This window comes from Rattus norvegicus, chromosome 10 (genome assembly GCF_036323735.1).
Source record: "Rattus norvegicus strain BN/NHsdMcwi chromosome 10, GRCr8, whole genome shotgun sequence".
Lineage (NCBI taxonomy): Eukaryota > Metazoa > Chordata > Mammalia > Rodentia > Muridae > Rattus > Rattus norvegicus.
The window spans coordinates 30999176-31024902 of record NC_086028.1 but is presented as its reverse complement, the minus strand read 5'-3'; the positions used below and the strand labels follow the sequence as shown (position 1 = coordinate 31024902).

At 47.5% G+C, this 25727-nt stretch overlaps 1 protein-coding gene across 4 annotated transcripts in view; it reads right to left on the bottom strand.

The window, feature by feature from the left end:
- The window catches only part of Adam19 (ADAM metallopeptidase domain 19), a 91743-nt gene that overhangs the window by 59553 nt on the left and 6463 nt on the right, over positions 1-25727 (bottom strand). For 3 of the 4 annotated variants that reach the window (XM_063268971.1, XM_039085916.2, NM_001160228.1), the window contains exon 3: positions 23413-23483. In XM_063268971.1, coding sequence (XP_063125041.1) covers positions 23413-23483 — 71 coding nt within the window. Of the gene's footprint in view, positions 1-1754; positions 2013-23412; positions 23484-25727 lie in introns of those variants that run through there. The other variant, XM_039085915.2, reaches the window with a different exon arrangement.

Genomic DNA, 25727 nt, shown 5'->3' with positions numbered 1-25727 from the left:
GTAAACGACTATATAATTGCAAATATTTCCATTCAGTAGAAAAAAATCACCCCAGGTTTCCATTAAATGTAAACGGTGCCGCCCATGGCTCGTGGGGGAGAGGAAGCATTGCTGAAAAGCAGACTCTGAGTCACTCTAATGAAATGACCTGTGCTAGTTCACATTTTGGGCAGAATAAAGAAAAAAATAAATCACACATATAATTTTCTTTTATGCTGGTCCTCCAAAGGGAGAAAACAGTAAGGAGGAAAAGAGAATCAAGTTCCCCCAAATCAGCCTGCACTTTGCTTGGTCTACCTCTGACTCCAAAGGAATGGAAACAGAATTGCAAAAGCCCCATGGCCAAATAAGGCACTGCTAATTCCAGGGGCTCTCAAGCACCAGCATTCCTCTGTGAGGGCGCAGAAGGGCCCTGGAAGGCTGAAGGTTGTTCCTATAGAGAAGAGCTGAGCCCTCCTCCCACTTGAGCAAGCCCCCTCCTTCCCGTTGTCTAGGGGACCAACTTCCAAAGCAACCCTAAGAAGCAAGATGGTACCACCCACCAGCCCAGCTCTCTAAAAGACAAACTTATGGGAATGTTGTCTTTCCACTCCTGTTAAGGACACCTTTAAACAAGGCATTAAAGCAACACCCCTCTTCGCCTGTATCTCCTGATTTCCAAAGACCTCCCATCCCTCCGAATAGCTCCTGAGTGCTGTTTTTTATGTTATGCCCAAAGCAGGTCTGGATAAGCAGGGTTTATCCTTCAGCCAGGAGGATCATTATTTAATCCTCTCCAGGTCTCTCCCCTGACCATGAGTTTGAGAGCATCCATATCCATTAGTACAAACAGGGCCAACATCTCAGGATCAGACAAGCTTAGCTGGCGAGAGACCGGAGGGGCCCAGGAAATGGCTCGATGATAAGAGTTTGTGGGTTTGTTTAATGAAGCTGTACCTAGCCCATCCTGGACATTTATTGGTCAAGAATGGTTCCGGGAAATTGACTTTTCTCAGAAATACCAGATTTTTAAAGAGCGAGAAATACTCCCTGGTAGCAACCTGTATAGTAACCAGTATTTGGCAAATAATCACAGTAGCTGTTGATCAGATTAGCTGAGGCTGCAGAGGCCTGCAGGGGAGGGAAGAGAAGACTGCCATACCATGAAGAGAGGCTTTAAGAGTGAGCCTTGGGGGGGGGGGGGGGGGGCAGTCTCCAAGAGACCACTGCATGCACATCAGAGTCCCCCCACCCCACCTGACAGCAGGTCCTAAAAGGCCTATCATCCCTGGATCCTGTTCAAACCGAGCCCATGCCGTCCATACCCTCTCTACAAACCTTTGCACGGGATAGAATCCGTGCGTAAGGCATCGACCATAAGGAAACAATCTTTATGTCCTATCCTCTCTGCCCAATCTTTCCCTTTTACAGATAAGGACTCCAAGAAGAGTAAAAGTAACAGATCGTTATGCAAGTTCTAATCAGTTTCCAACCTCAGTACACACGAGTGTGTGAAATCCTGGTGGCAGCTAAGTTAGGAGCCGGCAGAGGAAGGGTGTTCATCCAACATCATTCCTAGTGTGTGTTAGAGGCTGTAGAGAGCCTGGGTTCCTCACGCCCTGATTTCATCACACACTTACTTGAAGGGCTTGGCTCCAGGACCTACATCTGCAACACACCTCACACCACAAATATTGACTAAGTCAGTCAGACTCCAGGCACTGTGCTAGGGGACTATTGAGACTTAAGCCCTCAAAGACAGGTACCATTCCTACCCAGCGGGGGCCAGCCTCTCTCTCAGGATGCAGATCAGAAGAGGTTGTCCAGGAAAGCACTTGAAAGCAGCTGAGTTAGGAACCTTAGCCATCGGGGAGGAGCTGACAGGCCTTGTGAAGGCAGGTTTTACCAGAAAGTCCCTAGAAACTCAGGCCGAATTTCACAACCTGCCTTCCTTCTTTTTAGAACTGGTATGAAAGCCAACTTCCATTTTCTTGTATTTATAAAACTATGAGGGGTTGGGGATTTAGCTCAGTGGTAGAGCGCTTGCCTAGTAAGCGCAAGGCCCTGGGTTCGGTCCCCAGCTCCAGAAAAAGAAGAAAAAAAAAAAGAAAAAGAAAAAGAAAAGAAAAAAAAATAAAACTATGAGGGGAAGAGTGCACATATGCATTACGTGTATTCCCGTGCGTAAGTGGATGTGTGTGATTGTGTGGCTGCTGTCAAGTTTGTGTATATGTGCTGAAGTCAAGGCTGGCCTAGACACCAGGAGCTGAGAGTCTCTCGACCCACTCTTCCCAACCACATTGCTATACTCCAGTTCTCAGAATCTAGTCTGACCTTCGCGTAGGCCCTAAATCTAGAACTTGGTTAAGGCAAGCAATGAAGGGCTTCCCGAAACAGGGCCCCTGTGGCCCTGCCGAGCTTAGATCACTCTTTCCTTTGTGATTCAGTGTCTCTCCAAAGGAATTCTTTTTCCCAGAATTCCTTTCTCCAGAATGGTTTTGAGAAAAAAAAAAAAGGAAAAGAAACTATGCTTGATATAATGCAGCCATTATAGCCACTTGGTCCATCTGGACCTCTCCCGAGGGAGGCTGATGCAAGAGGAGAATATGAGGTCCCTGCCAGTTTTCTCCAAACACGCTACCTGGGGGGATGGGAAGAAACCCATGGGGACCCATGGAAGCCATGGAAAAGACTGGACAAGAGCTTTCAGTCCTTAGGTCATAGAGACCCAGAAAGACCCAGCTTAGTCAAGAAGCTGAGGAGCGCCTAGCTAAGCTTCACCCACTCAAAGGTATTATTGTTTGCCACAAAAGCCAATATGAGACACACACCCCCACCCCTAACCCCCCAGCAGGGCTCCCAAGTGAAGTCCCTACTGCTGGACGGGCAAAGGGAGAACACTGGCCTGCTGCTGAGAAATGAAGCACTTAGGATTCTGGAAGAGTAAGGGCTGGGGAGATGGCAAAGCAGGAAACTGGCTTGCTGTGTGAGCATGAGGGCCTGCCTGCCTTCATGTGTGAGCATGAGGGCCTGCCTGCCTTCATGTGTGAGCATGAGGGCCTGCCTGCCTTCAGATCCCACTCTTCACTGAAAGACAGGGAGACAGAAGGATGCCTGGAGGCTTGCTCACCTGACGGTCTAGACAACTGGCGAGCTCCCAGCCTGATAAGACCTTATCTTTAGAAGCAAGGAGGCAATGAGCTAGAATGACAACAGATACCAACCCCTGTCCTCTACATGTGCAGGGGGCTTCCCCCATGAATACACGCACACACACACACACACACACACACACACACACACACACACACGCACACACGCACGCACACACACACTAAAGTTCAGACAAGGAGGGGGACCTGGGGGAGGCAGGTGTGGATGATGGAGACAGAAGTTGAGTTTTTGCAGCAATTTCCCTAACAGGTCTTGCTACAATCCCACAGAGGTGGTGACTCTCAGAATGACGACAGTCATTTGCTTCATCGAATGAGCAAAACAAAGACCTGAGCAAGGAGTTGACCTATTCCAGGTCTCACCGAGAGTTAAGGACAAACCCCGGGGACTTGACACCGATGTCTCACTCGTTACTTGATGGGGAAAAAAAAAAAAAATCACAGGAAGGTCCCTGTGTCTGTCCACCCTCTCTTTCAGCCCTCTCTCCCCATCTCCATCTCACAAATCATCAATCCATCCTTCTCTCCACAAGGGTCACACTAAAGTATACTTGGAGTTGTCTGTTCCATCTGCCTCTTCTACCAACTCCCATTGCTCTCAAAATAAACTCCGGCGAGGCCCTGCCCTTTGGGAAATCATCCCTATATGTTCCCCACCCCCACCCCAGGCCTGTCTTCATTTCCTTCCTCTGCTCGGTCCTAACCACAGAGAATGACTTCTTTGCATCTTTTACCCAGTCTTTGGGTCTTTGTTTTTCTTACAAGGACCATGGTACACACACATTTAACCATCATGAGCAGGCAACACCGCACTCTTTCCTCACTCCACTGTTCTAAGAAGTCCCGAAGACCTTCATCTAGGTCAGTAAGTCACTTCTCCCAACAGCACCTTCTGCTTTGCTTCACTCCAGCTGCTCACCTTGCTCTATGGTAATCGTCTAGTGTCTTCTCCACCAGACATGAAGCCCCTTGATGACAGGGGATGTCCTCGTCCCTACTTAGCCCAAGAACACCGGACACACAGCTGACACTCACAGTATCTGCTGGGTGACAGGACAGAAGGAAAGAAGGACAAAATGAAGAATTCTCAAAGAAGGCTGGGGAGATGGCTCCACAGATGAAGTGTTTGCAAGGCAAGCACAAAGACCTGAGTCCAACCCCCAGAAAAACACATTTGAAAAAAAAACGTCAGGCGTGGTGACACACAGGCTTAATCTCACTCAATACTGGGGACGTGGGAAGATCCCTGAGGCTCACTAGACAGATACTTTGGGAATTTCAGGACAGTAAGAGGTCCTGTGTCAAAAACAATTACAAATTTAAAAAGGTGGGTGGCACTTGAAGACCCAATAGCCAAGGACATTCACTAACATCCACCCACTTCCCACAACACAGAGAGGAGGGGTGGAAAGCGAGGAGGAAGGGAGGCAGGCAAAGTAGGAGGGAAGGAGGGAGGGAAGAAAGGAGGGAGAGAAGGAAAGAAGGTGGGAGGAAAAGAGTTAGTGAAAAAGAGATTCTCAATGAGTTGTCTAAACTCAATCCAGGACCCTAATGACTCCCATTAGAAAAGCCAGAGAGAGAGCTGTAAGCTAACACTTCCCCCTAGCTGAATTTAGTCAGGAACTACAACTTGCCCCCAATTTGCCTAGAACCTATTCATTTAGTATTTAGTAATCAGGAGAGCACGTGCGCATGCACGCACAGGCACACGCGTGTGAGTGTGTATGTGTTGTGTGTCTGTATGTGAGTCTGTGTATGTGTTTCTGTGTGAGTGTGTGTCTGTATGTGTATCTATGTGTGTGTGTGTCTCTGTATGTGTGTCTGTGTGTCTGTAGGTGTGCACATACACACATATGTGTGACTGAGCCCTAAATGGAGAGAATGAAAAGTTTACTTCCCTAAAATCAAAATACTTCCTAGATAAAATGTCAATTCCCTGACAATATTGCTCCAGTGTCCCCAATGCTGCTTTCAGCTCTCACAGATTTTTTTCCCCCAAGAACACTCATGATCCATTGCCCAAGCAGAAAATTTTAAAGGAAGAAAATATCCTCAAATGTCCAAGGAGCCTAGCTAAAGAGTTTAGTCATGGTCTTGGAGGTAGAAGAAAAGAAAAGAGAAGGTGATGGGACTTAGCAGTGCTCTGCCCAAATGTATATCCATTCATCCATCCATCCTTCCATCCATCCATCCTTCCATCCATCCATCCATCCATCCACCCATCCATCTACCCATCCATTCATCCATCCATCCATCTACCTACCCATCCACCCACCCATCCATCCATCTACCCATCCATTCATCCACCCATCCATCTACCTACCCATCCATCCACCCATCCATCCATCCATCTACCTACCCATCCATCCATCCATCCATCTATCCATCCTTCCATCCATCCACCCACCCATCCATCCATCCATCCATCCATCCATCCACCCACCCATCCACCCACCCATCCATCCACCCACCCATCCACCCATCCATCCATCCACCCACCCATCCACCCACCCATCCATCCACCCACCCATCCACCCATCCATCCATCCATCCATCCATCCACCCACCCATCCATCCATCCATCCATCCACCCATCCATCCATCTATCCACCCATCCACTCATCCATCCATCCATCCACCCATCCATCCATCCATCCATCCATCCATCCACCCATCCATCCACCCATCCATCCATCCTTCCACCCATCCATCCATCCATCCACCCATCCATCCATCCATCCATCCACCCATCCATCCACCCATCCATCCATCCTTCCATCCATCCACCCATCCACCCATCCATCCTTCTATCCATCCATCCATCCATCCATCCATCCACCCATCCATCCACCCATCCATCCATCCATCCACCCATCTATCCATCCATCCATCCATCCACCCATCCATCCATCCATCCATCCACCCACCCATCCATCCACCCACCCATCCACCCATCCATCCATCCACCCACCCATCCACCCACCCATCCATCCACCCACCCATCCACCCATCCATCCATCCATCCATCCATCCACCCACCCATCCACTCATCCATCCATCCATCCATCCATCCACCCATCCATCCATCTATCCACCCACCCATCCACTCATCCATCCATCCATCCACCCATCCATCCATCCATCCATCCATCCATCCACCCATCCATCCATCCTTCCACCCATCCATCCATCCATCCATCCACCCATCCATCCACCCATCCATCCACCCATCCATCCATCCTTCCATCCATCCACCCATCCATCCATCCTTCTATCCATCCATCCATCCATCCATCCACCCACCCATCCATCCATCCATCCATCCATCCATCCATCCACCCATCCACCCATCCAAGCTGGCAGGACCATCTTAGCCTTGTGCTCAGCCCCTTTTAATGACTGGAATCCCCAGATACATACTCCCCCCCAAGGTTCAATCCACATTTCTCTTCAGCAAGGTAAGATGGAAGAAAATATGCTTCCCATTCAAAGCAGACCTCAGTTGTCAAATATTCTTCAAGCACCTTTCTAGAAGTTTTACTTACCTCCCTGACCGCTATGCTTAGCCCAAGGCAAGAGAACCCAACTCAAAGGCCAAAGTGGAAGAACGAAATATCGAGTGGACATTTGAATCTCCTGGAAGCCCAGATGTGGAAGGAGAAACCAACCTTCCCTTCCTTTCCCTTTAACACATGACTAATGAGGTCAAACAATGGCTACTTAGGGGTGCTGGATTCCTAACAGATGATGAAGACTTGAGTCCTTGATACAGACCAAATATTTACATAGCATCTTCCCAGTCTTAATTCCTGCCTCGTTCTCCCATTCATCCCTTCTTTCTGTGTCATCCAAAGCAGCCCCCATTCTCAAAAACTGAGCTGCAAGTAAGTGCCCTGCACCCTGTTGGGGAATCCTCCTAGGACGCCATTACAGACAGAGACACCCTCTCTTCTGACCTTTCAGCGCTTAATTCAACCGTTCTCATCACTACACAGCCCCTAGCACAGGGCTGTAGACAGACACACCCAATCAATAGCCTCCTCATCAAAGAACAGAAAATTAGCTCAGGGTCAAAGGGGAAATATATCAACTGGTAGATAAATGGGACATCGTAAGGTGGTATATATATAGGATAGAATACTATACAGCAACTAAAAAAAATACCAAGGCACACTAAGCCATAGAAACCTCAAAAACACTACCCTAAGTAAAAGACCCAATTAACGGCCAGATGTGAAGGTACAGCCTTGTAGTTCTGGTACTTGAGAGTGGAGGAAATGAGGATCTGGAGCTCACGGCTAGGAGGACTTGGAGTTCAGGGCTAGCTGTGGCTAACGTCATAGTGAGTCCAGCCTGAAATGCATAAGAAACTATGTCAAAGGGGTGGGTGGGAATAGACAGAATGAGGAAAGGGGAAAGGAAGAAGGAAGGATGGGGAGCAGGAAAGAGGAGCAGGAGGAGGAGAGAGGAAGAGAAATGGTATATTGCATAATTGTTTTATGTGAATCACCCAGATTGGGCAAATCTAGAACAGCAAGTTGAGGTCTGTGGCTTAGACTGATGAGGGGAAGAAAGGGGAAGGCCTGCCTTAATAAAGCATCCCCAGTCAAGTGGCTCAAAACCCAGATGTTCATAACCATAGTATGGGGTTAGCAGGACCATGGTCCTCTGTTGGCTGCAGACATAAGAGAGAGCCCTTCCCAGCCTGGTTCCTAGCTCCTAGCTTCTCGGCTTATGGCATTAGAACTCAGTTCTTTGCATGTCTGTGTCCTGACTCCCTTTCTATATACAGAATCCAGTTACCCTGCTCATCTTAACAAAATGCATGTGACTCAATTTCCAAATAAGATTACTGTGGACTCAGGCTCCAACATAAGGATGTACCCAGATAGCGACACAATTCAATGGGTAACATTGAATAATGGGTTTTTCCTGGAACAAAGGAAATGACTCTAGGTAAGATTATGGTGGTCGTTGTCTAGCTAAAAAATATCCAACTATTTGTTTTAAATGGGTAAAGTAAATGGGTACATGTGGTTGGTATCAATAAAGCTATTTGAAATAAAAGTAGGAATGCTCGGGTTTCAAGAGATACCGTGGGTGGGATCTTGGGAAAGGGGATGTAAGGTATAGAGAGAGGCCAAAGGCAATTTGCCCTCAGATGTGCATGTGTTACCTCTAACTTCCCTTGATTCATATCTGCCAGGGGAGTGCTGTGCAAAGAGGTCAAGTGAATTCAGTCCAGCACTGCTTATAAAAATCTTAAAGAGAAAAAGGTAGACACAACCTGAATGCCCCCTGCTAAGAGGACATGAAATTCATCCAAACAGCTGGAATATTGATGACTCTGGATTGTATCAACTTGAGGATTTGGAATCACTGAGGAGATAAACCTCTGGGCATACGGCATATCTAGAAGTTTCCAGGAATGCTTATCTAAGGAACTAAGGATCCATGGGCTGAGGCCCTAGACTGAATAAAAAGGAAAAAGAAAAGAGGGAGAATGGGGTGCTCTGGAAAGATGGCTCAACGGTTAAGAGCACTGACTGCTCTTCCAGAGGTCCTGAGTTCAATTCCCAGCAAGCACATGGTGGCTCACAACCATCTGTAATGAGATCTGATGCCTGCTTCTAGTTTGGCTGAAGACAGCGACAGTGTGCTCATATACATAAAGATAAATAAATAACTCTAAAATAGGGAGGAGGAGGGGGGAGGAGGGGGAGGAGGAGGGGGAAGAAGGGGAAGAAGGGGAGGAGGGGGAGGAGGAGGGGGAGGAGGGGGAGGAGAGAGGAGGAGGAGGGAAGGAGGAAAAAGCTGAAGGTCAGCATTTGTTTCTCTCTGCTTCCTGACCAGACCCAAATGTTACCACCACATGCTTTATTTCATGATATCCCACCATGATAAGCTACATCCCCTCAGACGCAGAGCCACGAAAGCCTTCCTCTGTATGTTGACTCTTACCAGCAAACGAGAAAAGCAGTTAAAAACTGCAAGCATTTCATGAACCTGATCATTTTTCAGGTTCACGAAATTGTGATTTGTTAATTGTGGAAGTGGTAACAGCACCGGCTACTCTCCCAAAGGTCCCAAGTTCAATTCCCAGCACCGACACAGTGGCTCACAACCACTGTTAACTCCAGTCCAAGGGAACTTAATGGCCTCTTCTGGCCTCTATGAGTACCGCATACACATGGTACACAGACATGTATTCAGGAAAATATTCATACACATAAAATAAAAATAAGTAAACTCTCAAAAACTAAAATTAAATTTAAAAATACAAGATAACTGTGTAGTTATATGTGTAGTCAATATAATATCACGTAAGCATTTTTAAATGATCCTAGATGCATATGGAAACGTAACCATAATATACTCTCCCAGCCATATATACAAGTGAAATGGTACAGCCTTCAAATATAACCACCACATGATCATATAAATCAGTGCTATAGAAACATCTGTCAAGCACTTAAAGACTCTCACACCTGTTACTGCAGGGTTAATTTTAGTAACAAGAGATCAGAAACTTGACTCTCCCTTGATAGAAAAACAGTAACATCTGATCCATCATGATCCCCATGGACTCCTCTGTCTCCATTTATAAAGAATGAAAATAAGGCTGAGGTGGTAGCTAGTGGGGTACCACACCTATTCTGCAAGCATAAGGATATGATTCCAAATCCTCAGCACCCTAGCAAAAATCCAGGCATAAATATGCATGCCTGCAAATCCAACATTTTGGTTTGGAGACAAGAGGAAAGAGTTTCCTGGTCTGACAGATCAGCAAGCTTTCGGTTCAGCGGGACACCCTACAAAGTATAAGACAATGAAGATGACAGCTAGCATACCACATGGGACTTCTCATGTGTATACATAGGTTCATGTACCCATACATTCACCTGCACATACTATACACACACACCATATACCAATACATCACACACATACACACACACACCGCATACCAACACATATAACACACACACACAAACACACACACACCACATACCAATACATATAACACACACACAAACACACACACACACCACATACCAATACATATAACACACACACAAACACACACACACACACACACACACACACACCACGACAAATGTGGAAAAATACTGATGACAAGTGTCTTAGTTTGCTATCTATTGCGTAACATAAACAAAAGGGACCTGGGAAGGAAAGGGTTTCTTTCAGCTCACTCTTCATATGAAGGGAAGTCGAAGCATGAACTTCAAGCAGGAACCTAAAGGCAAGAACTGAAAGCAGAGACCATGGAGGAACGCGGCCTACTGGCTTGCTCTTTTTGGATTTCTCAGCTTGCTTTCTGATACAACCCAGAACCACCTACCTAGGGCTGGCACCGCCCATAGTGGGCTGGGTGCTCTTGCATCAATTATTAACCAATCAAATGTTCCACGGGCCAATCTGATGGCAGTGTTTCCTCGATCAAGGTTTTCCTTTCCTAAGTGACTCTAGTTTTTACCAAGAAGACAACAAACAAACAAACAAACAAACAAAACAACGACAAAAAACTAAGCTAGCACAACCCCCGGACAGTTGTTATTTTCAGGTCAACAGCCTGGTGAGTAGGGATGCTCGCAGTCCAGAACAGTCCTCAACTCCGTCCAAGTCCCCAGTTTCCCTTAGCTCTGCTAGGGTCCATCTGAGGCCACCGGGGCAGCTGACAGCTTCCTCCCATTCATTTTACCCTGGCTCCCAATGAGGGGCAGCCAGAAGAAATAAGCTGGAGACAAAAGACGAGGTGCACATCCTTCCTTGCGGTGCAGGCGGTCCTGGCTGCCTGCCCAGGGAAGAGATAGGGCCGGAACTGGTAAGCCCATCCCAACCGCCTTATCAGGCAGACTCAGGCCTCACTAGGGGAGTCCTGGGGACTGACTCCACAGGCCCAGAGAGAGGTACAGTTGGGCCCACACAGAACACGACTGTTACACTTGATGTTTGCGTGCGGTTAGGTCAACCTGGGCATAGCTCGAGAGCCAAAATGAGTTTCCGTCCTGGGGCAGTGGGTTTTAAGGTCAACTCTTCTTTTTACATTTGGAAATCAACTCTGGGGAATTCCCTCTTACATCATTCCTCACTGTTTTCCTGACCCTGCAGAATACAAATAATAATGGCTATTTATTGCACTCACAGCACACTGGGCACTGAAAGTTCCCTAAGGTCATTACATCATTGAATTCTATCCACGGTCATTGCAATTAGCTATGGTATGGATAAGAAAACTGAGGTTAGAGAACTTGGCAAAGCTTACACCTGGTCTTGTTTCCTCATACTACTACTGTGATTTTAAAAAAAAGTACCCCTGGAAAGGCAACTTAAGTGAGAAAAGCATTTATTTTAGCCTACAGTGCATGGGTATGTGCATCACGGTGGGGAAACCAAGCCAGGGGAACTTGGTGCCACTGACCACATCACATTTAAGAAATTAACTGGAGACATTAGAAAAAGTCTCCATCATAAGAAAGCTAAGAGCTATGAATGCATGTCACTGCTCAGCTTTTCCTCTACTAACACAATTCATAGGGAATGGTGTCACGCATGGTGGGTGGGCCTTTCCACCCCAGTACAATCAAGATAATCCCCCATAGGCTTGGTCAGAGTCCTGTCTTTTAGGTGATTCTAGACTCTGTCAAGCTGACAACACTAACCTTCCCACCTTCTACTGAAAATAGGAGCCAGGCTCTGGTCATACTAGTCTGAATTATGCCATGACATTACATGGGCACTCTAAATCCAATTAAGGCTTGGGAAGAGAGAAGGTGGTAATTTGATGAGAATGGTCTCCACAGGTTCATATATTTGAATGTTTGGTTCCCAATTAGCAGAACTATTTGGGAAGGATTAGGAGGTGTGGCCTTGTTTGGTTCCCGGTTAGCAGAACTATTTGGGAAGGATTAGGAGGCGTGGCCTTGTTGGAAGAGGCGTGTCACTGGGGTAGGCTTTTCTGTTTCAAAAGCCAGTATCTGGCTGCAGCCTAAAGTTCAGATGTGAGTGCTCAGCTACTTCTCCAGAGCCATTGCCTGCCCCCACATGAAAAATATGGAGTAACCCTCTGAAGCTGTGGGCAAACTTCCAATTAAATACTTCCTTTTATAAGCTGCCTTTGTCGTAGTGTTTTACCACAGAAGAGAAACAGTAACTAATACACAAAGAAAGGGAAAAGGCATGGTGAAGGTGCTAGACTAATGTTAACTAAGAAGAGGTCAAAGCTTATGAGCCAGGAAAGGCAAAATAATTTCTTGGTTAAGAGGCTTGGACTTTGGGGTGGGCACGATAGTTTACTCAGTAAAGTGCTTGCTGGACAAGCATGAGGGCCTGAGTTCGGTCCCCAGAAACCATGCTTTCAACACATGGGGAGGCACATGTTTGCAATCCCAGTGCTGGAGAGGAAGAGGCAGCTGGATCCCTGGGGATCTCCGGCATACTTGTTGAGCTCCAGAACGCAGACCTTGCCTCAAAAATACCAAGATGGATGGCTCCAAAGGAATGACACCCACCGTTGGCCTATGGCTTCTACACATACCACATGAACGTGCACAAATGTGTATCTCTGTACACGCACACACACACACACACACACACAAACACACACACACACACACACACACACACACACACACACACACACAGGGTAGGGGAGTGACAGAGAGACAGAAACAGACCAGCAGGTAGGCAGGCAGGCAGACAAACAGACAGGCAGACAGACATGCAGACCGGCTGGCTAGCTGACTGACTGACTGACTGACTGACTGACTGACTGACTGACTGACTGACTGACTGACTGAGACAGAAAGACAGATAGATCAATTTGGACTTTGGACTCAAACAGATCAGACTCACATCTATCTCTTTGCCTCTCACCCTGGTGAACTTCAAACACTATAATATTTCAGAGACCCCTTTTGCAAGCCAACTAACATAGGTCCCTATATCTCATCCAGTGACTGTGATGCTGACATTAACCAGCTATGTAAGGGCTGTAAACCAGACCTATGATGTAGACATCTGTCACCATTATTAACATCCAACCACCATCCCTAGATACCCCTAAGGCCTTTAGCAGAGTGGACTCTTAGAAAGAGAGGTTCCCAGAACTTAAGACTGATAGGTAACAAACACACAGGTTTCTCAACGTTTTGTTCTTGTCACTATTTTTCACTGGTAATGCCTTGCATCATCAAGATTCTCAGAAAAGTACGTTCTAGAAGGAAGTGGTAGATGAAGGCTGACATAGGAGCTGTCAATCAAGGACAACTTAGTAGAAAACCCTGTCTGAAAAATAAAAAGTTAAAAAGAAGGCTAAAGACATAGCTCAGTGGATCAATGCTTGCCTGACAGGTGAGGCTGTCAGCTTAGTTCCCAGTAAAATAAACACACACACACACACACACACACACACACACACACACGCAGAGAGAGAGAGAGAGAGAGAGAGACAGAGACAGAGAGACAGAGACTCACAGAGACAGAGAGAGACAGAGACAAAAAGACGAACACACGAGAGACAGAAACAGAGAGACAGAGAGACAGAAACAGAGACAGAGAGATGGACACACAGAAAGACAGACACACAGGGAGATAGACAGATATACACAGAGACAGACAGATGTACAGAGACAGATGCAGAGAGGCAGAGGCAGACAGAGAGATAGAGACAAAGACACACACAGAGAGAGAGACAGACACAGAGAAAGAGAGACAGATGGACACACACAAACACACACACACACACAGAGAGAGAGAGAGAGAGAGAGAGAGAGAGAGAGAGAGAGAGAGAACACATCTTTATCTTTTTAAATTAACACAGGAGACTGGAGCAATGTCTCCAGCAGCTGAGAGTACTGGCTGCCCTCCCCAGAATCCACATGGTGATGTGCTACTGTCTATAATTCTGGCTCCAGGGCATCTGACACCTTCTTCTAGCTTCCATGGGTACCACGTATACACGTGGTTCACAGACATAGATGCAGGCAAAACACTCATACACATAAAGCACAGTAACAAATAATTTATAAATAAATTTAACACATATTGAAAACCTACTTGACATTGACCAGACATTGAACAGCACAGCTATAACCCAGCATCTCTAAGCCATAAATAAACACTTTTGTGTTTGTTTCCTAGGTTTGCTGGGTTAAGACCACAGAAGCTTGGTTTTTTTTTCCCCAAAAAGAATAAAATCAGTATTACTGTACCAAAGATCCAGGCTTCAACAGGAGAATCTGCCTCTACCAGTCGCTCTGGGCTCATTCATGTGTCATCCATGCTATGTGGATGTGGTCCCACCACCATCTCCTGCCTGTGATCAAATCCCTCTCTGCCTTACAAGCAGAGCCTCCAAGGCTCAGTATCAACACATCTTGGTCGTTCCCATTTGAGGCTGCCTGACACCCTGGGTGATTGTGCAGGGCATGCTTTCATAAGAACACTCGAAATTATTAATACCGAGACCAACTCTGGACAATAGACCCCCAAAAGGCATTGTTTCCAGTAACTTGGAAATGATGCTGCCATAGTTGCTCAGGCTGCTGTAACAAAATACAAATGGTGGAGTGGCTTATAAACAACAGAAATGAATGTACAGAAATGAATGTCTCACAATTCTAGAATAGCTGGCATGGGCCAAGAACCACTGTGCTATGTAGACACTGGTTCTAGCTGTACCTTCACATGGTAAGAGTGTTCTAGCTTCCTGGGGACTCTTAAAAGGTCACCTAACTCAAGTCATGAAGGGCAGAGATGACATGATCCAATCACCATACAAAACCATATAAAACATATCTGCCTTAAGGGGTTAGCGTCTCCATACTTGAGCTTGAAAGAGACGTAAACCTCCAGCCTATGGCAATCAGACAGACTGCTTATGCCCAAGTGTGGCTGAGAATAGTCTGACTCGAATGGAGATCCTATCAGACCCTCAGACATTCCATTTGTTCTACAATGTCAGGGCTTCTGCACAACATGGGAACTGTAAAGTGAAATAAATCTGTCTCGGAGCTGCAGTGGGAAACGACAACCCAAACAGAACTTCCGGGTCGCGCTAGGGCAAGGCCTCACCGCACTCCGCATTCGCATTAACGCATGCACCCATTCATGGCCTTGGAGTAGGGCCGGTTCTGTTCTTCATATTTCCCACCCAGAAAAATGTCTGTGGAAATATTCAGATACCCACAGGCAGCTCTCATCAAATTCTGTCGTTCCCCACCCAGCCGTCCAGCTGCTTCCTTGGCACCAAGTCTCACAGGATTAACTGCAGGGAACCAGGAGTCCAGCTGCATGCAGGCTTTGTGAAAACATTTAGAATACCTGGGATCTGCCGAATACTTGGTTAAAGTACGATCTCCTTTAATTCCTTGGGCCATGTGCATTTTAACTGAAATGTGACCCATATGCCTGTGACTCATTTAAATGCAACTCAGCAAAGCGCAGACTGCTAAGGGCACCGGGACACCAGCTAAGCCTTTCCCAGCGTCTCTTTGACCCAGGAAATTGAATTTTGCCAACAACCAATGGAATTTCCGACCAGACAGGGTCCAAGGGAGGTGTCCTTGCCTCTAGGTAAGACACTGAAATCTGTCCCCATCTGAGAAGATGCTGGATGGAGCACGGGAGCAGGAGTGCTGTGTCTGTCTCTTGTTTGAATCAGGCTGAATATTTCTAAGAGAACTCCGTAAGAAAGAAAAATTTGAGAGTGAGAGGCAGTAAGTAATCGAGTTGTCTGTTGAAAAGAACCCTCTGCCTGGCGACTTGCCATGCCTCTGTCCCACTATCATTAAACGATCCAACTAGGGCTAAGGGGAAAGAGAAGAGACTCAGGAGGCTGATAACAAGTGGCCGTTAGCGGGTGTGGTGGCGGCTCCTGCCTGTAATCTCATTACTTGGGAAGAGGAGGGCAGAGGCCTGTCATGAGCTTGGTCACATCCTGGGCTACAGAGTAAGATCTAGTCTTTAGAAAAAGAAAGGAAGGAAAGAAGGAGGGAGGGAGGGAGGGAGGAAGGAAGACAGGCAAAACCAAAACAATTCAGAAATGACTTAATTTTCTAGACTGACTCTCAAGTTTCAGGACAATAAAATCAATCTCCTGTCCTATAATATCTGAGCTAGGAAGAAAGCTTATTGTCAAAAAGCCATAGTGGATATTAAGGCTCCTAAAACTCTAACCCATCGAAAGCTATAATGGGTATTCAAACCCCTAAAGCTCTACATGCCCAAGTTCTGCCTTAATGACAGCATAGCACAGATATCCATTGTTAGTGATGAGCCTTGTACCTTAGGATCAAAGGACGAGACACTCCCCCACACCATCCCCCCACCCCGTGTGTGTGTGTGTGTGTGTGTGTGTGTGTGTGTGTGTGCGCGCGCGCGTGCACATACATGCATGTTTTGTGTTTCTTAGTTTCTTTGTGAAGCCCTGGCTGTCCTAGAACTTGCTCTGTAGACCAGACTGGCCTTGAACTCCCTGAGATGGGCCTGCCTTTGCCTAGTGCATGCAACTCCAACAGTATGGGCTGCCACCGCCTGCCACACCCCTTCTTGAGACCAAATCTAAACATTACTATGGTTTGAACTCAAGTCAGGAGAGTATTATCCTCAAGAGAGAAGAGTCAGCCGCAGGGTGTGCCCAGGGGACGAGTGGCAAGACCGACATGGCCACCCAGATAGTGCTGACACTGTTTCTCCTTTGGTTGTTTTGGCTGTTTTTAAGACAGGGTCTCATATAGCCCAGTTGTGTTCAATCTCAAGTGTAGGAGAGGATGGCCTTGAACTGCTGACCCTCCCTCCTCCACCTCTGGAGTGCTGGGATTTCAGGCATGTACCACCATGGCCAATTCATAGCTGGCAGGGAATTGAATCCAGGGCCTCGTGCATGCTAGTCAAGCACCTGAGCTGAGCTCCATCCCCAGGCCTCACTTGTTTTTGAAGGTGACTTTGTAATACATTGGCTTTTGCCCACTGGGTCAAAAGCTCTGTCTTGGCATCAGCTTGAAAGGTTAGTGGAGCCTCTCTTAGAAAAAGTAACCGCAAGGCAAGAGAACTAGAGTCCACAGCTCCCTAGAGAAGTTTGTCTTCTATGATGACTTCAGCATAAGAAGAGTCTACCTAATTGCACAGCACATGAGGCTTGTCAGACACGGCCCCTAAGGTTAATGGCAGTCCTCAGTGAGGGAGCGAGTCACAGAGAAAAAATATTATGGATGTATGCCACCAAATTACAGGCTGTGACTCGGAGCCTGTCATTTCTACCCTGTAATCGGCCCCCCTTCTGTTCTTTCTGCTGCCTGAACTAATGAGACCTAAGCTAACAGTTCACCCCTACTTCAAGGACACGGTTTGAGATGTGGTTTCTCATCATCCTGCTACACACTGTTTGGGGTGGGGGGGGCTCTCCTGAAGCAGGAACTTCACTTTGCCACGCACACAGTGTCCTTTACATAGACTCAAGAGGCTCTCTAAGCCCAACTCAAACAAAAACCCCATTTGACAGATGAGAAGGTTGAGGTTCAGGAGGGTGGGCTGGTGTGTCCGTCAACTCTACGTTATTTCTTTGAGCTTAGGACTGTGTCCACCAGACGGGGTGCCTGGGTGACAAGTGACTGTCTCCTAACAACTAGGCAATGGTCCCAAGGTATGTAGCTTGTAAATGTTAGATATTATAGTAAATAAATTATAATGCTTCTCTGAGACTGAGCAGTATAGTTTTCATGACACTCGGGTGTATACAATAAATTTAACAGAACGGTTTATATGGTAAAAACCTTTTTTCTGGAGGCTGGAAATATGCCTTAGAGGCTAAGAGATTGACTACTCTTCCAGAGGACCCAGCTTCTATTCCTAGCACCCACATGGCGGTTTAAAACCTTCTGTAACTCCAGTTCCAGAGGATCTGATACTACTGAGGGTACCAGGCACACACATGGTACTCATACACACATGCAGGCAAAACACTCATGCACGTAAAACAAATATAAATATTTTTAATTTTTTTCTTTTTCAGCTACACTAGAAGTCTCTATCAGCTTCCCTGAGACTGCTCATTGACAGAATCCAAGTTCTCAGAGGAACAAGCAAGAAAGGACTAGAAAATCCCATCAGGCAGCAGTGCACTCCACCTCTTTATTTGCTCGGCCCTTCTATGTTTTATAGTGAGCATGCCCCCACTTATGCAATTTGCAAACAGCTGAGCAAGAAATAATAGTTGCTTTTTACTAAATGTACGCTAGACTCTGAGTTAGGTCCTTTCCACACACGCAGCATCTCTGCCTCCTCACGGCTCTGAGAGGCAGGATTGTGATTATAGTCCTGGGCCAAGGGACTGAGGCTTAAAGAGAGAGAACATGTCGCTGCTGAATGATAAGGTCAGCATCTGAGCGCAAGCCACACCGTGAAGCCACGTGCTCCCTTTCTCACAGGGTCATTTCTGTTTTGCCAGCGCTCCACAGAAAAGGGGCTGTGATCAGCTTATCCTGAGCTGCTTCCAAGTGGAGAAAATGTTGCCCCATGGCTGTTGACTCCGCTAAAGCTCCGCCCCGCCTCGTCCCATTTCTGACCCCTCCCCCTGCTCCCCTGTCCGCACCATTCTTGGCGTTGATTTCTCCATGTGTGAATTCCATTAAGGGCCCGCTCACTGCTATTTCGGGCTGTGCATTAGCACGAGGACTTTGAATCGATAGGGGGAAAGCCAGACACCTCAGAGTGATGAAAAGCAAATTTCAATCTCCTTCCCCTCACCATTGTCTCAGAAACCTTTGTCCATGGCTCCTGAGAGGCCAGAGAATCCAATTAATAGGGAGACACAAGGAAGTGGGACACCGATGCTGAAATCCTCATAATCTACAGGACTCTGAACTTGACTATTCCCTCCCTGAAACTGTCTCCCTCAGCTGTCTCAACAGCTTACTCCTTCAGGCCTCTGCTCAGATTTCCCATGGTCATTCCTAACTACTGTTCATCAACATCGGCTCCCTCCCACCCCCACCCCGCTCTTCCTGAGCCCAGTGTTTTGCTTCCTGTATACAGTTCTCATTATTTGATACACTGTACACTAACCAACGGTTCACTCCCTGTTTCCCCTCTCACTATAACAAGAGCTCCAGGCTACCAGAACTCTTTTCCTCACAGTTCAACTCTGGGACCTACACTGGGGCAATGACCATCACAGATGAACCCCTACAGGGAGAGCGGAGGAGTCCATTAAGAGTGGAAAGCAACAGAGCTTGGGAAACCCTGGCTGGAGCACAGGACCTAGATTCATTAGATTCCACCAGAAGGGAAAAAAATGTTAACCCAGTAACTTGAAAACTCAGAAAAACAGAATCCCCTCTCCTCACCCCAGAGGTGTTTTAAATCTGGGCTTGCTGGTGTTATGAATGAGAGGACGTGGGGGAAAATAAACACATCCGGAAGTTGTGTGCAGTTGGAGTGAATTCAGTTCAGTCACACGTGTGCAAAAACAAAAAGCCCAATTTGGATGAAAATAGCAGGAAGTCCTTCCCCAGGGACACCTGGTGAGATCATGCTGTTTGGCTATGCAGTTTCCATTCTGGTCAGGCCTCCAGCCTTCTGTGGGCTCAAGGAGGCCAGGCTCTCCACACAGGCCTCCCTGGAAGTTGGCAGTCAGCCACAGACAATAGGTGGCACCTATACGAAACCCCTGGCAGTTCAGTGGGTAAGTTAAAGATCAAACAGAGCCTGCTCACTGAAGCCCTGACTTCCTGCCTTCAATTCTTGAACCCATGTTAAAAAAAGAAAAAGAAAGAAAGAAAAAAAAAAAGCCAGGTATGGTAACAGGTACTTGTCATCTCAAAGATGAGGAAGGGGAGACTGGCAGATTCCTAGGGCTCTTTAGCTAACCAGACTAGCCAAATGAGGGAACTCTATGCCAATGGGAGATCTTGTTTCAAAATAAAGCAGGCAGAATTCCTTAAGAGTGACAGAGGAGGCTATCCCCTGACCTCTGAGCAGATATATCAATATTGGAACCTGTTTCTCTCTCTCTCTCTCTCTCTCTCTCTCTCTCTCTCTCTTTATCTATCTCTATCTCTCTCTCTCACACACACACACACAAATTAAAAAGAAATTTTAAAAATCACCATATAGACAACTCCGTGTGCTCACATTCTACGATTTGCCCACTCGGCCCATCCTTCACAACTACCCCAGGAGGCAGCCATCACTACTCTCCTTTCAGATTTCAGCAGCTTGCCCTAGGTCACAGGCTACAACTCCACACCCAACCCAAGAGCACAATTTCCACTCATCCTCGCCCTCTTCGTACAGTTGCTGGGTGACTTTAGGCAAGTAAGTGCTCTCCCGTTCTTGGCATTTCCGTACTTGGGCACAAGACCACAGCATTCAGTAGTCTCTAGGGCAGTGGTTCTCAACCTTCCTAATACTGTGACCCTTTAAATACAGTTCCTCGTGTGGTGGTGACCCCCCTCGACCATAAGATGATTTTCATTACTACTTCATAACTTTTATTTTGCTACTGTTATGAATCCTAATGTAAATTTTTTTTGGGGGGGGGGGGACAGAGGTTTGCCAAAGAAAGAGGTCGTAGCTCACAGATTGGGAACTGTTGATCTGAGAAATCTTCCTAGTCTAACTTCTTGTGATCTTCTGCAGAAGTCCCAATGCAGAAGGAAAGAACGAGGGTCCCCGCTTAGCTGACCCAGCTAAGGATCTGCCCCTGAAGGTATCATCAATTCAATGGAGTGCAGGAAGAGCAGAGTAAATAGGACAGACACCAACAGCAACAGGAACATTGAAACAGTTACTCCATAGAGCCAGTAAGGCAGCAAGCAGATCCCTAAGAGAGGCCAAATGCAACCTAGCCCTCCCTGGGCCTTGCAGGAGCACAGCATCACAGTCAAAGGGAAGCCCTGAGCAAGGAGGAGCTTCCCACTCTGGGTAGCCAGCCATCAAGCCAGCCCTATTCTAAGGCAGAAGGAAAGAAACATTCCAGCAAACCAGTAAAAGGCTGGTTTTGCTCTGGGGGAGGGGAGCCAACATGGCAGTGATGTCCATCTTTTTGGAGTGCCAAAAGCCAGTGTCCTAGAGGCAGAGGGAAGAGAGAGAGGGACAGAGTCCTGTTTTATGTAGCAATCCCCTCCAGGATAACTGTTAGCATTCTGTCTAAGCTCCACCCCACAGTTACCTGGCAACAGCCAGGTATGCTCCGCCCCCACAGTTACCTGGCAACAGCCGGGCATGCCTGACATTATAAAAGGGGCTGCTTGCCCCCTCCTCACTCTCTTGCTCCCTCCAGTTCTCTCTTGCTTTCTTGCTCTTACCCTCTTCTCCCTTTGTTCCCTTTCTCCCCTTCCTTTCCCCCTTCTTTCCACGTGCCCATGGCCAGCCTCTATTCCTCTACTCCTCTACTCTTCTATTTCTCTACTTCTCTCTCTTTCTCTGCCTTACTACCCTCTTAACTCCCCTCCCCATGTCCTGAATAAACTCTATTCTATACTATACCATCATGTGACTGGTCCCTCAGGGGTAAGGGATGTCTCAACATGGGCCCACTGAGGCACCCCCTTTCCTCAGATCTCCACAGAACATATCACCCTCTCCTTGTCTTTTTATCAACACAACATTGGTGCTGAAACCTGGGCCATATCCTCCCATCCACCTTGACTCTTTCAAGACAAAGGGTGGGTGCTAGAGAGTTAAAACATTCCATTCCACAGGGAAGCTCATTAAACTCAGGAAGTAAACAATCAACAACCCAGGGCTTCAAGGAAGTCCCTGAAGATGACCAGAATCACTAGACCCACCCCTCCCTCCTCAAGAATATATAAACAGAAAGGACTGCCTCTCACCCTGAGGCTCAACCCAGCCCAGCCCAGCCCAGCCCAGCCCAGCCCAGCCCAGCCCAGCCCAGCCAGCCCAGGCCCTGGACCAGGCTCAGACCATCAGAACTGCCTGTAAGCCATGTAGTGAACCTTGGGCTTCCAGTTTTCATGAGCTGTTACTCGTGCTGAGTGAGCCTTGGAGAGGCTGCTATCTTTTGAGTCACTTCTATGCCCATAGGGAACCCCTTACCCCCTATTACTATAAACAACCTCAATAAAAATTACTGGTTCACAAATTTGGACTTTGATGGCACCCTTACTTGGATCTGTCATTGGCAAGCAGATGTTTGTCCACATCTCCCTAGAGTAGTGTCATAAAACACTCTGTCCCTGTACCGGCTGCCCTCTCACCACACTGGGGATTCCACCGATCCTCCTCTGCAAGTGTCCAACGAGCCCAAATTTGGAATAAATCCTTCTTCTCCCATTCCACCAAAGCCAAGCAGCCATTCCCACCAGTTTGGATGGGGGAAGGCCTTGCTCTAGCCCCTTCTTGGCAGCGAGGCTTTCATTACTCATCAGCTTCCAGGGTGTTTTTGAGACTGCCAAGAGCAGACGGGCAGCTCTCCAAACCAAGCATCCTTATCTACAATGTCGATGTGGATGATAAAAAAGTGGGACCATTGGTGGAGAAATTATAAAAGCCTTCGGAGTCCCTGGCCAAGCAGAAAGAGCTCTGGGAAGCCAGGTGGACTGGGGTTGAATGCGCAGACAATCAATGGACACAGCTAGGCAGGGTCATCTATTCAACCCTGCATCCATGAATCGAGACAGTTATGAGGGACGGCGAATCAATGTGGAGATATTTCTGAACTAGGCCACCGCCCAGCATGAATGAGGTTAGGGAAAAGCTGGTCGTGGAAGCCAGAAGGCTTCAAGCAAATGCACGTCTCAGCAGAATCTTGGGTAGATGAAAGAATCGGGGTCAGAGGTGCCAAATCCCTGCCCAGCCTGCTGCTGCTCCTGGTCTCCCTCTAATCGCCTTCATTTCCTGCCTACACTGAGCTGGAACTAAGAGAGCAGCTGCCTCCAGTCCCTTCCCGCCCTTCACACACACACACACACACACACACACACACACACACACACACACACACACGCTTGCCCCCAGTGAACTCCACGAAGCACCGGAAACGCAGCCTAAGGAAGTCCAAGCAGGACGTGAAGTATCCCGCCAATCTCCCAGCAGTCAAGAGACCAGGGAAGAGCTCTATTTTGGCAAGATGCCCCCACAAAGGGACCAAGGATGTCGAGCTTGGGGCCCACACCGCTAAACTTCTTCCTTTCCAACTGTGACACCTGCGTCCGACTGGCACCGAACGTGAGTTCATCGTTTTGTGTCAGACGACAGAAGGGAGAAACCCACTTACTCGTTCTTCTCCAGGTCCAGGATCAGCTCTCGCCCTTCAGCCATGACCCTGAGCTCTGCCGTGAGTGGATGCTAAAAACAACAATAAAAGCATGTCAGTTCCTGGAAGCAGGGACCTAGGCTCCCAGGCGCCCCGGCCCCTCCGACCCCCCCTCACCGGATCTGACACAGTGCCAAGACAGGGATCCTCCGGAAGCCAGCGAGGAAAGGTCACTAGCCTTTCTTCTAGCCTGAGCTTGGAGTGACCTCAGCCCCCAGACAACCCGAATCTCCCCCATCTGCTTTCTCCCAGAAGCAAAGGAGAGAAACTGGAGCTGAGGCTGAAGGCTGAGCAGGTGTATGGAATCCTATGAAGGTCCCCAGATGTGAACTCCAGGAGAGTCAGACCCTGGAGTGCGGTGCAGGGTGTCACCTGTGATCGTGTAACCCTGGGCTGTTACCAAGCCTCCCTGTGTCTCTTCCATGACCCGAGATGGCCATAATCAGCCTTCTGAGGACCCTTAAGGACCAGACGAACAAAGGGATGTAAAGGGTGTGTCACAGTGCCGAGTTCAGAGGAAGCTCTTACCCTCACACTGGGTACCATCTTAAAAACTAGCCAAGTGAGTTCTCTTTTACGTTTTGCTTTCTTTCATTTGGGCCTTCAATTTGCAAACTCCAATCATCTAAGGGATGCCAACCAAAAAGGCCCACAAATTAGGGTTGTATACTAAGCCCAGGGTCGGGTGTATTTTACACATAAACGGGTTGTCAACGGCCAAACACACCACACACCCAGCCCAGATCATCTAAGACACACAAATGGCCAGCAAGCATGAAGAGCAATGCTAAGCATCATGAGTAAGCACTCTCCTCTCCCCAGGGGGGGAGGTGGCGAGACAGACAGACAGACAGACAGACAGACAGACAGACAGACAATATTTTTTAAAAAGAGGATATCCTAAACAAAACCCAAAGTGACATAGACCATTTAAAACTGCGAATCGCAATGCTGTGGAGTATACTTTAAAATGGTCACCCTTGGACCCTTTGCCAGAAAGATTTAACTGGAACCCTCTGAAAAATAATATCACAATGTGGACCAACATTTTTTTAATCTTTAAACTAACTCATCAATATAAGGCCATCTGAAGGGAGCCAATGACACTTGTTATGTCCTTTTTTTTTTTTTTTTTTTTTTGCTGTCCATGTGTGTATTGTGCAAGAAACCCAAGACGTCAGGCAAGCTCAATATAAACTGGGCCACACCCACAGCCCAATCACATTCCTTTTCTTAACCCCTGCTCCACTCACTCCCAATTGGGATCTTAGCTGTGGACTTGGGGACCACCAAGACCTCAGATGAGATAAGAACATTCCCAATCAAGTACCTTGCCCAATGCCAGCTAATCCTCCTGTTGCCTCATCTTAAGAGGGGACATTGGAAATTCAGGAAACAGGGAGACAGATGCATGCCCAGGCGTTTCCACTAAGAGACTCACTTCCCAAATTCTGAAGCACTGATTCAGCACACGGCCAGTGCCTCCCCACCCCCCCAGATGTGATTGCCTCCCACTTGTGGTTTTTCGCCCTGGGGACTTCTGGAGTGAGAGCCCTGCCCAGTCCAGTCACATTGAGTATCAAGGACGCACAGCCCCAGCAGGCATTTGAGCACATGACAACAGAAGTCCAGCAAGTCGTTACCCAGGCCTGAGGCCATCACCCATGTGATGGCCCACACACAAAAAAAAAAGAATATTGGCACAGAGCAAGTGATACCATGTGCCCCCCACAGACACATTACCTGATACATGAGAACTAATGTTTATTTTTATGTAGGTAATCCAAAATTATCTGTTTCTGGAGGGTGTGCTCCAACACAGAGGTTTAAAATCAGATGCTCCCTGTTTCCAAGAAACGGTTCGAGCAAAACAACGAAACTGCATGCCACAGCTCTGCGAAGCTTCCCTGTCCCGATCTACCACAGACAGTTCCTCCTGGAACTTCAGCACCGCCGGAGGAAGGGTCAACATGTGCCCCCTGAGAAGCACTGGAAGGTGACCCCACTGTCCGTACTTCCCTGAGAGAAGGGCTCCAAATCCTATCTGTTTAGAACGAAATTAAGCAGCTACGCACCGTCTGACAAGCTCGCCTGGTGCACAATCGCCCTCCTCAAAAATCTCTATTAGAGGGGTTGGGGATTTAGCTCAGCGGTAGAGCGCTTGCCTAGCAAGCACAAGGCCCTGGGTTCGATCCCCAGCTCCGAAAAAAAGAAAAAGAAAAAAAAATCTCTATTAGAGTTCATAGACAGTCGGCGTCTAAGCAAGGTTTAATCAA